Genomic DNA, 12,304 nt, shown 5'->3' with positions numbered 1-12,304 from the left:
AGGATTTATTTGTTTGTTACATTTATATCCCACATTTTCCCACCTATTTGCAGGCTCAATGTGGCTTACATAGTACCATAGAGGCGTTCGCCATCTTCGGTAGAGAAACAAATACAAGGTTAGTGCAGCGGCCTTTGATCCTGGCAACCTGGGCTTGATTCCCTTTGCGGCTCCTTGGGCAAGTCACTTAACCTTCTATTGCCCCAGGTACAAAAACTTATTGTGAGCCCTCTAGGGACAGAGAAAGTACCTGCATATAATGTATAACAATGCAGACTACCTCTAGTAGCGCTATAGAAATTATTATTAGTCGTAGTGGTAATAATTGGATGTAGGTATCAGGTGCACCTCTTAAACATGGCATTAAGAAGAAAGTAGAACACAAAGCCAAAAAAAAACCTAGATATTAAGAGTCCCAAAATATTAAATTCCAATTTAATATATATTTAAATTATTTTTTTGTACTAAAGCCATAGTCTCTTTATAAACCAGAACTGAATGTTGGTGCATGAAGCAACTTCTAAACAGACACAGTTATGATCTGTGACATACGTCTACATATATACAGAGTTACAGAGGCTAAACTTTTAACTCAAGGGCACCTTGTGCTCATCAAAGCCCCAAATTGTACAGAGAAAGGAGAGAAGCAGCTAAGAGACACTTAGAGAAGACAGCAGAGTTGATATCAAGGTTGCGGAAGTCTTCGGTGCTTCATGCGCTTCCAGATCCTGCCAGCCCCAGATTTTCTCTCTAAGAGTGAGGAGTTCTTCATTTTTTGTAGGTTTTTAGTAATACCGATGGTAAAGGTAGGATGGATACATGTTATTGTAGTGCCACTGACGCCACTGTTCAGTATGTTCCCGGTTTCTCTCCTGGTGCTCTGTGGGGACAAAAGCAGAGAACTGTCACCCATGTGAGAAAAGAAGGTGATGTGACCTCAGGCAAGCAGAGGCGAGGAAGACTATTTTTATGTACTGGTTGTTTCCTAACCTGCCCTTAGATATAGTAGTAACATAGTAAATGACGGCAGATGAAGACCTGAACGGTCCACCCAGTCTGCCCAACAAGATAAACTCATTTTACATGGTATGTGATACTTTATATGTATACCTGAGTTTGATTGGTCCTTGCCATTCTCAGGGCACAGACCGTAGAAGTCTGCCCAGCACTGTTCTTGTTCTAAAAGTTCTGAAGATTCTGTGAACCTTGTTTGTGGATGGTTCAGATGTTGTATTATTCAATTGCAGATGTTAATAAAATTATAAACAAAAATAAAAAGGTTCTGAAGATTCTGGAATCCTAAAGAGTTACAAGATTCCGGAACCCCAATTAGTAGCAACATTCCATGTAGAACCCCGAAGAGTAACATAGTAAATGACGGCAGCTAGAGACCTGTACGGTCCATCCAGTCTGCCCAACAAGATAAACTCATTTTACATGGTATGTGGTATGTCATATGTATACCCGAGTTTGATTTGTCCTTGTCAGTCTCCGGGCACAGATTGTAGAAGTCTGCCCAGCACTGTTCTTGTACTAAGTTCTGAAGCTAACGTCAAAGCCCCTTAAAATTTACACTCCAGCTCATCCATATCTATTGAGCCATGATCAGGGCGCAGACCGTAGAAGTCTGCCCAGCATTGGTTTTACTCTCCAATTACCCGCGTCGCCACCAAATCTCCGCTAAGATTCCTTAGATCCATTCCTACTAAACAGGATTCCTTTGTGTTTATCCCACGCATGTTTGAATTCCATTACTGTTTTCATCTCCACCACCTCCCGAGGGAGGGCATTCCACATTTTTCAGCATATCCACAATACATGCAGATGAGAGAGATTTGTGGGCGGTGCTTGCAAATCTCATGCAAATATATACATTGCGAGTATTTTGATGACAAGTTTGGGAGCCACTGTCCTAGGCTGTGGAATTCCTTACTCTAGCTATTAAATGCCTCCACTGTTGATCACTGCTTCCTGAAAACTGCAGACCAAATTATTGCGGGGGGGGGGGGGGGGGTGTTAGGAAATGAGGGTGAAATAAACCAATTCTTCCACTTCTCTTTTTTCATTTCTCTTTATTACCTTTTCGAGTGGAGTGGAGGAGTGGCCTAGAGGTTAGGGTGCTGGACTTTGGTCCTGGGGAACTGTGGAACTGAGTTCGATTCCCACCTCAGGCACAGGCAGCTCCTTGTAACTCTGGGCAAGTCACTTAACCCTCCATTGCCCCATGTAAGCCGCATTGAGCCTGCCATGAGTGGGAAAGCACGGGGTACAAATGTAACAAAAATAAAATAGATACTATTGGAGATTCTACATGGAATGTTGCTACTATTGGAGATTCTACATGGAATGTTGCTACTATTTGAGATTCTGTTGCTACTATTGGAGATTCTACATGGAATGTTGCTACTATTGGAGATTCTACATGGAATGTTGCTATTCCACTAGCAACATTCCACGTAGAAGCCTGCGCGGCCACATTGGTGATCTGCAAGGGCCGACTTCTACATGGAATGTTGCTAGTGGAATAGCAACATTCCATGTAGAAGCTCAAATAGTAGCAACAGTGGAGGAGTGGCCTAGTGGTTAGGGTGGTGGACCTTGGTCCTGGGGAACTGAGGAACTGAGTTGGATTCCCACTTCAGGCACAGGCAGCTCCTTGTGACTCTGTGCAAGTCACTTAACCCTCCATTGCCCCATGTTAGCCGCATTGAGCCTGCCATGAGTGGGAAAGTGCAGGGTACAAATGTAACAAAAATAAAATAGATACTATTGGAGATTCTACATGGAATGTTGCTACTATTGGAGATTCTACATGGAATGTTGCTATTCCACTAGCAACATTCCATGTAGAAGGCTGCGCAGGCTTCTGTGAGTCTGACGTCCTGCACATACGTGCAGGACGTCAGACTCACAGAAGCAGAAGCCTGCGCGGCCACATTGGTGATCTGCAAGGGCCGACTTCTACATGGAATGTTGCTAGTGGAATAGCAAAAAAAACAGCACCACGGGCCTTTAAAAATGGAACACAGTTCTTTAATGAATGAGCCTTGACAAAAAGACCCGACACGGGCCGTGTTTCGGTGACTAGCACCTGCGTCAGGGGTCACAGTGATGACGTGGAAAACTTGGGGAATAACTCGAATATATTCCTCTACAATATATTATTCCTTACCCCACGTCTCATGTAGTAAAAGCTACAAAGCACCAAGGCACTTTCACTTTATTGTAGAGGAATATATTCGAGTTATTCCCCAAGTTTTCCACGTCATCACTGTGACCCCTGACGCAGGTGCTAGTCACCGAAACACGGCCCGTGTCGGGTCTTTTTGTCAAGGCTCATTCATTAAAGAACTGTGTTCCATTTTTAAAGGCCCGTGGTGCTGTTTTTTTTGTTTGGGCTAGTGGAATAGCAACATTCCATGTAGAATCTCAAATAGTAGCAACAGTGGAGGAGTGGCCTAGTGGTTAGGGTGGTGGACTTTGGTCCTGAGGAACTGAGTTTGATTCCCACTTCAGGCACAGGCAGCTCCTTGTGACTCTGGGCAAGTCCCTTAACCCTCCATTGCCCCATGTAAGCCGCATTGAGCCTGCCATGAGTGGGAAAGCGCAGGGTACAAATGTAACAAAAATCAAATAAAAAAAACCACACTATTTTAACCACCAGATGAGAAGCATCACTATATTGAAGGATGACCCTCCTGAAGCCCAGGGAACATGTGCCCGATGGACCGTACAGGTCTTTATCTGCCGACATTTATTATGTCATTATGTAATCAGTTGCCTTCACTGGGGTTGTGACCACAGTAGAGAAACATGGCCTGTTCCCCTATGTGCCAGGGTGCAGAGTGACCATGCTCCAGCCATAGGTGCCAGCTCTGTGGGTGCTGAGCAACCCGATATTACATAAGCTCCTTCACAAACTGCCTTTCCCTGGACACAGTGTTGCATAGAGCACGTCCAGTCATTTTGAAAAGTTGGCTCCTACGACTCCAGCTAGATAGTTGGCCAATGCCCAGCTGGGGTAGATATTCGATACATATATCTTTGATTTTGCTCAGTCCCTTAAAATAACTTTCCCTTAAGCTTGCATAGTGGGTGAGATTTGCATTTTATTCTGCATGACAAGAATTTGCTAAATGTTATGATATTCTTGTCATCTTTATAATCTGAGTTCCACCAAGGTCTGTAAGTCCAGTGCTGCATTTGGTACAATACATATGAGATAACATTTACATCAGGGATTCTCAAACCAGTCCTTGATACACACCAACCAGTCTAGTTTTCATCATATCCACAATGAATATGCATGAGAGAAATTTGAATGCACTGCCTCCATGGTATACAAATCTCTCTCAAGTGTCCCGAGGACTGGGTTGAGAACCCCTGATTTAGCTGATTGATGGGGGGGGGGGGGATGAAGTATTATTCTGGACCAGGGGTTCTCAACCCAGTTCCGGGATACACCTAATCAGTCGATACTACTTAATTTAACCGCTTTGAATTCAATTGGATTATAGCGGTATACAAGACTTCGATGGAACAGAATATCCACAATGAATATTCATGAGAGAAATTGGCATGCATTACCTCCATTGTATGCAAATGTATCTCATGTGTATTCATTATGAATATCCTGAAAACCTGACTGGCTTGGTGTGTCCCAAGGGCTTCCTAGACAGAACATTTGCCAGTGTGTATCCTCCTTCACATAACTAGTTCGTGTATCGTGTAAGATTTTTATCGAGTGACCGGCAGGAGAAAATGTTTATACCGCCCCGCTCCCGACCCTAATGTGTTTGCCAAAGCAGTGCTTTTCAACCCAGCTTTCAGGATATCCACAATAAATATGCATGAGAAAGATTTGCATGCACTGCCTTGTTCGTATGCAAATCTCTCTCATGCATAATTCATTGTGGTTATCCTGAAAACCCCACTGGTCAGGTGGTCCCTGAGGACTGAGTTGAAAACCACTGCTCTAAAGTGCACCAGCCTTGGGGCTAGTACCTCTGCTCTAAGCAAGCCCACAACCACTTTAGCCCGCAAAAGCCACAAATGACTCTCGCTGGCCTTCTGAAGTAAAACACAGGAGGGGGTTTTTTCCTCCGCTGTTTGTTTTTCAGTGAGCTCTAGAGATGCACCTGGTATTACTAGTAAATTAAACATAAATACTGAACTATTTACCAGCCAAAAATACCAAAGAAACTAACCACAATTGGCAACAAGTTTGTAAGTTACGTCTAAGTGTATAATCTGCCTAATTTTTCCAAAGGGATAGTGTTCACCATCTTAGAGTTGAATTAAACTATCTCCATGTCCCAAAACACCAACCTCTCCCTCAATTTGGTTACAAGTGGTTATGCTATGGAAGCTCATGTGGAAAAGTGAGGGTGTCCACCAGGGTGACTGGTCCTCGATATGTCAGGGACGTTGGCTTTAGATGCTGCCATGCGGTATGCATGTAGGACCAATAATATTGAGCAAATCTCCCAGGTGCTACTTTTTGCTCTAAAATAAGCTGCTCTTTTTATACAGGATTAATTTTTGAAGTAGAAGAGAAGAGAGACAGAATAAACATTAATTCACAACTTCATCCACAAACACTTTACTGTGCAAACTCCTGGCTGAGTGATTCGTTGTTGGGAGTTGTGCTGGATTCAGTGTATGAACTGTTTTACACAACGTGTTTGCATTAGTGACCCTTCTGACTTCTTTCCTTACCATCGTGTTGTTCTTCTGCATAGTTCTCGTATTCGTTTCTCTGTTCCTCATAATATTCTCGCCTGCGTTCATCTGCTGCTTGTCTTTGCCGGTTCTCAGCTGGAAGAAAGATTTCCAAGGGGTCAATATTGGAAACATTTCAGCAGGTTAGAGGCGGGATTCAATTTTCTGGAAATACATTTTTCTATACTGGCTGGGTGGAGCATTGCCGTGTTTCCCTGTTATTCCTTAGTCTGGACTTTGAAATCCTAGTAACTTCACTGATTGCACTCACTGTGACTGCCACTGTAAAAAAGTGCTTCTGATGCCTCCAGTGTGTGCAAATCTCTCTCGTGTATATTCACTGTGGATATTCTCAGGGCCACTGAGAGACTGAGCCGGGCCAGGGCCACTGCCGCAGTTGCCCCCCCCCCCCCCAATCACCACTTCCCCCATATCGCCACCGCCACCCCCAGATCGTCACCGCTCCTGCCCCCTCCCCCCAGGATTGCAGCTGCCGCAACTGAGGTACCTTGGGGCTGGCAGGGATCCTGAGGCCCCGCCAGTGGAAGAATCCAGCGCTGCTCTTCACTCCATGCCTGCCCTGCAGCTGCTTTTTTTCTCTCGTCGTGCATGCTTGGTTTCAAAACCGAGCATGCGCCTGAGGGAAAAAGCAGCCACTCTGCACGGCAGTAGAAGCGAGTGAAGAGCAGCGCTGGAGGGGGGGCCCAGCGCCAGAGTTTTCTCTCTCCTGCTTCTGTTGGGACCTGATCACTTGGGGCCCATCAGGAGCAGGAGAGAGAGAAAGATCCTGGCGCTGGGCCCCCCTTGGAGGCCAGGCCTGGGAAAGCCCTCCCCCCCCCCTCCCCCCTGGCAGCCCTGGATATTCTGAAAACCTGACTGGCTAAGGGATACCAGTAACTGACTTCAGGATGCAGTAATTTAGGCTCCCGTCAAAATAAATTAATTAACTTGGTTTTTTTTTTATCTGTCACTATTAACTGTTCAAAAGGTCTGAGCGTTTCTCCTGCTCCCACCATCAGCAATAACTGGACAGCACTGATGTCTGTATAATACAAAAACAGGAAAATCCACTGCTTATTTCTACGACAAGCAGCATAAAAACTATTTTACTCTTGTGAAATCTTGCCAGGTACTTGTGACCTGGATTGGCCACTATTGGAAACAGGATCCCGGGCTTGATGGACCTTTGGTCTGTCCCAGTATGGTAACGCTTATATTCTTATGACTCAAAGAGCAGTCTGGAGGGCAGATATTTAATATTTACCAAATTTAACTGCCTTTTTAAAAGCACTCTTAAAGCTCCAAAGAAAACATATACCAAGCAATTATAGTCTATAAAAAGATTACCAAAAGGTGCATCCCAAGGACTGGGTTGAAAAGCAGTGAGATAAAAAATAAAGACAAATCAGGTAAGCTAACTCTTCTTGAGGACTGAGCCGGTACTGTGACTTTTCAGAGAGTTTGAGGTCTTTTATTCACTATTTGTAAAGAGCTATTAGTTAAGACCAGGGGTTCTCAACCCAGTCTGGTTTCCATGATATCCACCAATTAATATTTCAAAGGAGCTAACTTTGCCGAGATGGGGGAATTTCTCAAGGAACAGTTAGCAGGATGGGAACAGATTAAAGATGTAGAACAGCATTGGACAAGACTGAAAGGAGCTATATTAAAGGCAACTAACCTTTATGTTAGAAAATTACATAAAAGGAAGAGGAAAAGAAGGTCACTCTGGTACTCAAATGTAGTAGCTGAAAAGATAAGGGAAAGGAGGCTAGCCTTTGCACGTTACAAGACGTCTCAGAAAGATGAGGACAGGAGAGAATACCTAAACAAGCAAAGAGAAGCTGGAAAAGCTATCAGGAAAGCGAAGCGGCAAATGGAGGAAAAGATAGCTAATACAGTAAAATTGGGGGATAAGACCTTTTTCAGATATGTAAGTGACAAGAGGAAGTGTCATAATAGCATTATGAGGCTCAAAGCTGAGGGAGAGAAATATGTGGAAGATGATAAGGATAAAGATGAACTGCTTAACGAGCATTTTAGCTCTGTGTTCACGAATGAAAGACCGAGGGTAAGGCTGCAGAAAGCAAAGGCTAAAGGGGATGGATGTATGGTAGACCAAGACCCGTTTACGGAGGACTGTGTTCATGAGTAGCTTGCCAAACTAAAAGTAGACAGAGCAATAGCGCCTGATGGGATACACCCAAGGGTGCTTAAGGAACTTGGAGAAGTTCTGTTGGATAGTGGTAAATGGAGCTTGCTCAGAAGAAAACGGTCATCAGTGCAGTACCGCAGGGATCGGTCCTAGGGCCGGCTCTGTTTAACATCTTTGTGAGCGATGTTGCAGAAGGGCTGTCTGGTAAGGTTTGTCTTTGTGGATGATACCAAACTCTGCAATAGGGTGGACACCCTAGAAGACATGATTGACATGAGGAAGGACCTAGCAAAGCTGGAGAAATGGACCGCTATTTGGCAACTAAGGTTTAATCCGAAGAAATGCAGGGTCATGCACTTGGGTCGCAAGAATCCTAGGGAACGGTACAGGATAGGGGGTGAAGTGCTTCAGTGTACAAAGGAAGAGCGGGACTTGGGGGTGATTGTGTCTGATGACCTTAAAGCTTCCAAACAGGTAGAAAAAGCAACGGCCAAAGCCAGAAGGATGCTTGGGTGCGTAAAGAGAGGCATGACCAGCAGGAAAAAGGAGGTGATAGTGCCGTTGTATAAGTCTCTGGTGAGGCTTCATTTGGAGTACTGCCTGCAGTTCTGGAGACTGCACTTACGCAAAGATATAAACAGGATGGAGTCGGTCCAGAGGGCAGGTACGAAATTAGTAAGCGGTCTTGAATGCAAAAATTATAGGGACAGGCTTATGAACCTCAACGTGTATACGCTGGGAGAGAGGAGACATGATAGAAACATTTAAATATCTCAAGGGCATTTATGTACAGGAAGAGCCTTTTCCAAATGAAGGAGAGCTCTGGAATGAGGGGACATATGACAAAGTTAAGAGGGAATAGGCTTAGGAGTAACCTAAGGAAGTATTATTTCACAGAAAGGGTGGTGGAGGCGTGGAATGGCCTCCCGATGGAGGTGGTGGAGTTGAGGACTGTTCCAGAATTTAAAAAGGCATGGGACAAGCATGTGGGATCGCTTAGGAACAGGAAGAGTTAGGAGTTACAGAGGATGGGCAGACTGGATGGGTCATATGGCCTTTATCTGCCTTCATGTTTCTCTGTTTCTATTATTAAATTGACTTGGGGAAAATACACTGCTTATTTTTGAGATAAGCAGCTTAAAACGTATTGAACATTTTCGGGATCTTGCCAGGTATTTGTGACCTGGATTGGCCACTGTTGGAAAAAGGATGCTGGGCTTGATGGACCTTTGGCAATACTTATGTACTTTTCTTTGAAGGGGTCAATAAAGGTGAGCTAGTTGATATTGTGTATCTAGATTTTCATACGGCATGTGACAATGTTCCTCAAGAAAGGCTCCTGAGGAAATTAGAAAGTCATGGGATGGGAGGTAATGATGTACTGTGGGTTAAAAACTGGTTATAAAATAGAAAACAGACCGTCCCCCCCCCCCCTCCCCATTACAAAGCCAGCAATAGGCTATGATGGCATTACCGCATTGGCAGACGCTAGTGGAGCTTTGTAAACAGGGACCAGAGAGTAAGGTTCAATGGTCATTATTCTAAATGGAGAAGGGTAGATAGTCGGGTTCACCAGGGGTCTGCGTTGGGACCGCTGCTTTTTAACATATTTACAAATGAACTAGAGATGGGAACAACTAGTGAGGTAATTAAATTTGCTGATGACACAAAGTTATTCAAAATTGTTAAAATCACAAGAGAATTGTGAAAAATTGCAAGAGGACCTTACGAGACTGGGAGTCTAAATGGCCGATGATGTTTAATGTGAGCAAGTGCAAAGTGATGCATGTGGGGAAAGAGGAACCCGAATTATAGTTACCTGATGCAAGGATCCACATTAGGACTCACTGACCAGGAAAAGAATCTAGGTTTTATCATTGATAATACGTTATCTAGATTGTAAGCTCTTTGAGCAGGGACTGACTTTTGTGTATGGTGTACAGCGCTGCGTATGCTTTGTAGCGCTTTAGAAATGCTCAATGTGCAGCTGCGGCTAAGAAAGCAAATAGAATGTTAAGTATTATTAGGAAAGGGATGGAAAACAAAAATGGGGACATTATAATGCCATTGTATCACTCCATGGTGCGACTGCACCTCGAATATTGTGTTCAATTCTGGTCGCCGCATCTCAAAAAAAGATATAGTGAAATTAGAAAAGGTGCAGAGAAGGGCGACGAAAATGATAAAGGGGATGGGACGACTTCCCTATGAGGAAAGGCTAAAGCGGCTAAGGCTCTTCAGCTTGGAGAAAAGGCGGCTGAGGGGAGATATGATAGAGGTCTATAAAATAATGAGTGGAGTTGAACGGGTAGATGTGAATCGCTTGTTTACTCTTTCCAAAAATATGAGGACTACTAAATAGTACATTTAAAACAAACTGGAGAAAATATTTCTTTACTCAATGTGTAATTAAACTCTGGAATTCATTGCCAGAGAATATAGTAAAAGCAGTTAGCTTAGTAGGGTTTATAAAAGCTTTGGATAATTTCCTAAAATCAAAGTCCATAAACCATTATTAAGATAAACTTGGGGAAAATCCACTGCTTATTTCTAGGATAAGCTGCATAAAATCTGTTTTACTTTTTTGGGATCTTATCAGATACTGGTGACCTGGCTTGGCCACTGTTGGAAACAGGATACTGGGCTTGATGGACCTTCGGTCTGTCCCATATGACAATACTTATGTTCTTATGAGAGGGATTTGCATGCAGTGAAGGCAGTGCATGCAAATCTCTCTCTTGATCATTCATTGTGGATATCCTGAAAACCTGACTGACTGGGGTGCCTCCAGGACCAGGTTTGGGAATCACTGACTTAAGGGCCTTTTCTACAGCAGGTGGAAAAACACTGCTGCAGTTCCTTAGGCCAGTGATGTGGTTTCCAAACCAGGTCCTGGAAGCAGCTCAGTCAGTCAGGTTTTCAGGATGTCCACAATGAATGATCAAGAGAGAGATTTGCAAGCACTGCCTTCACTGCATTTCTCACTGGGCTAGAACCAATCAAGATCGCATTTTGCTGGCATGGTAAGTTTTATGGGCCTGGCCCTAGTCCCATCAGGTTTTCAGGCTCTTCACAGTGGCTATACATGAGATAGATCTACATAAAGGTGCATTCATATTCATTGGGGATATCCTGAAAACTGCCAAGCATTTACTGGATGAGCTGTCCGTTTAAAGGCAGGAGAACGGCACTGATAATATATATATTGCTTTGTGCCTTTCATAGCTGAAGGCACAAATAAAGTCTACGTGTTCTTTTTGCCTATTTACCACAGTTTGGGGTTTTGTTTTGGAACCCAGCAGTATATTTGTGAAAATAGCGTGCAATGTACAAATATAGCGCGCGCTGAAAAAGAAACAGAAGGAAAACGAAAGGCAAAACGAATCATTTTCGGCCCACAGCCCTCTGGACTATGACTGCAGCAGTGATTTAGATAAGATGGCATTTTCATGTCACAGCATACCTGAGCAACTGAATTACTCCACCTTTTACCTAAGCTGCATTTATTTAATTTTAAAGATGAAATGATGTCCAGTTTCCTTATTCAACATTATGAAACCAAAAATATTTCGAATGCAACATTTCTCCCAATAAACGAAAGAGGAAGTGGGACATATGAGAGGCGACAGAAGAGCTCGGTACCTGGTCCTTTAATGTCTCAAAGAGACTGCAAAGTTGCAGAAATAAAGCCTTACTCACCATTGACCTCGTCCCGGGATCTGGGCGACCTCTTGCTCCTTCTCTTCAAAAAGTTGGAGGCTTCGGAGTCTTGCAGAAAAATGTTCTTCTTGGGATCTAAAGAGGGGAAGATGAGAAACATGAGATCGGCCGGTTTGTCAGGGTTGGTACAGAGAGATCCTGCTTGTCTCACTTACTTGGTTTGGTCTTTTCTGCATCTGTCTTGGGCGATCCTAGAGCTGCACCTTCCCCCTCCTGCAGAACTGAGGGTGAAAACAGAGAAACCAGTGAGCTACAGCAACCCAGACTCGCTGGCCATCCCATCTCACCCACATCAGCCCCTCTTCTCTTTCACACTGGCTTTTGCCCCTTCCTGCCAGCACCTTAAGGCGTGGCTCTAACTCAGCTCCAGCTCAGACTAAGCTTGAGTTCTAACTTACTGGTCAGGAGAACGAAGGTGGCCAGGCCGGACAGGAGGAGAATTTCTTTCCTGTTCATCTTGACTGAGCTCGGCTTAACTGCTCAGATTTTAGCAGGGTGCAGACAGCAGACTCCCCTTAGCTTCGATCATAGAAAGAGAGCCGGGAGGGCACAGCTGGAGGGTATTTGGGGAGGGGGAGTGGCACAGGGCAGGGCTTCCAGGGCTTGACCAGGCATCAGTTAGCAGGTTGTTTTCTGTAATGTAAAGGTCACTCCCTTGCCCACAAGTAATGATTGCAGCCCAAGGCACTAGAAGTTTGATCCGGAAAG

General features: G+C 44.2%; 1 protein-coding gene across 1 annotated transcript; it reads right to left on the bottom strand.

Annotated features, from left to right (window-relative positions):
• Window positions 1-324: 324 nt before the first annotated feature.
• LOC115479006 (unique cartilage matrix-associated protein-like) lies at window positions 325-12,105 on the bottom strand. Its single transcript, XM_030216710.1, has 5 exons — window positions 11,995-12,105; window positions 11,752-11,817; window positions 11,576-11,671; window positions 5,719-5,817; window positions 325-880 (listed from the first exon to the last, which is right to left on the bottom strand). Exons 1-5 carry the CDS (start codon window positions 12,050-12,052, stop codon window positions 786-788), a joined length of 414 nt encoding a protein of 137 aa, XP_030072570.1. The 5' UTR covers window positions 12,053-12,105; the 3' UTR covers window positions 325-785.
• Window positions 12,106-12,304: the final 199 nt, after the last annotated feature.

This window comes from Microcaecilia unicolor, chromosome 10, assembly GCF_901765095.1.
Source record: "Microcaecilia unicolor chromosome 10, aMicUni1.1, whole genome shotgun sequence".
Taxonomy (NCBI): Eukaryota; Metazoa; Chordata; class Amphibia; order Gymnophiona; family Siphonopidae; genus Microcaecilia; species Microcaecilia unicolor.
Note: the sequence above shows the minus strand (reverse complement) of the source record. Positions and strands in the feature narration are given on the sequence as shown.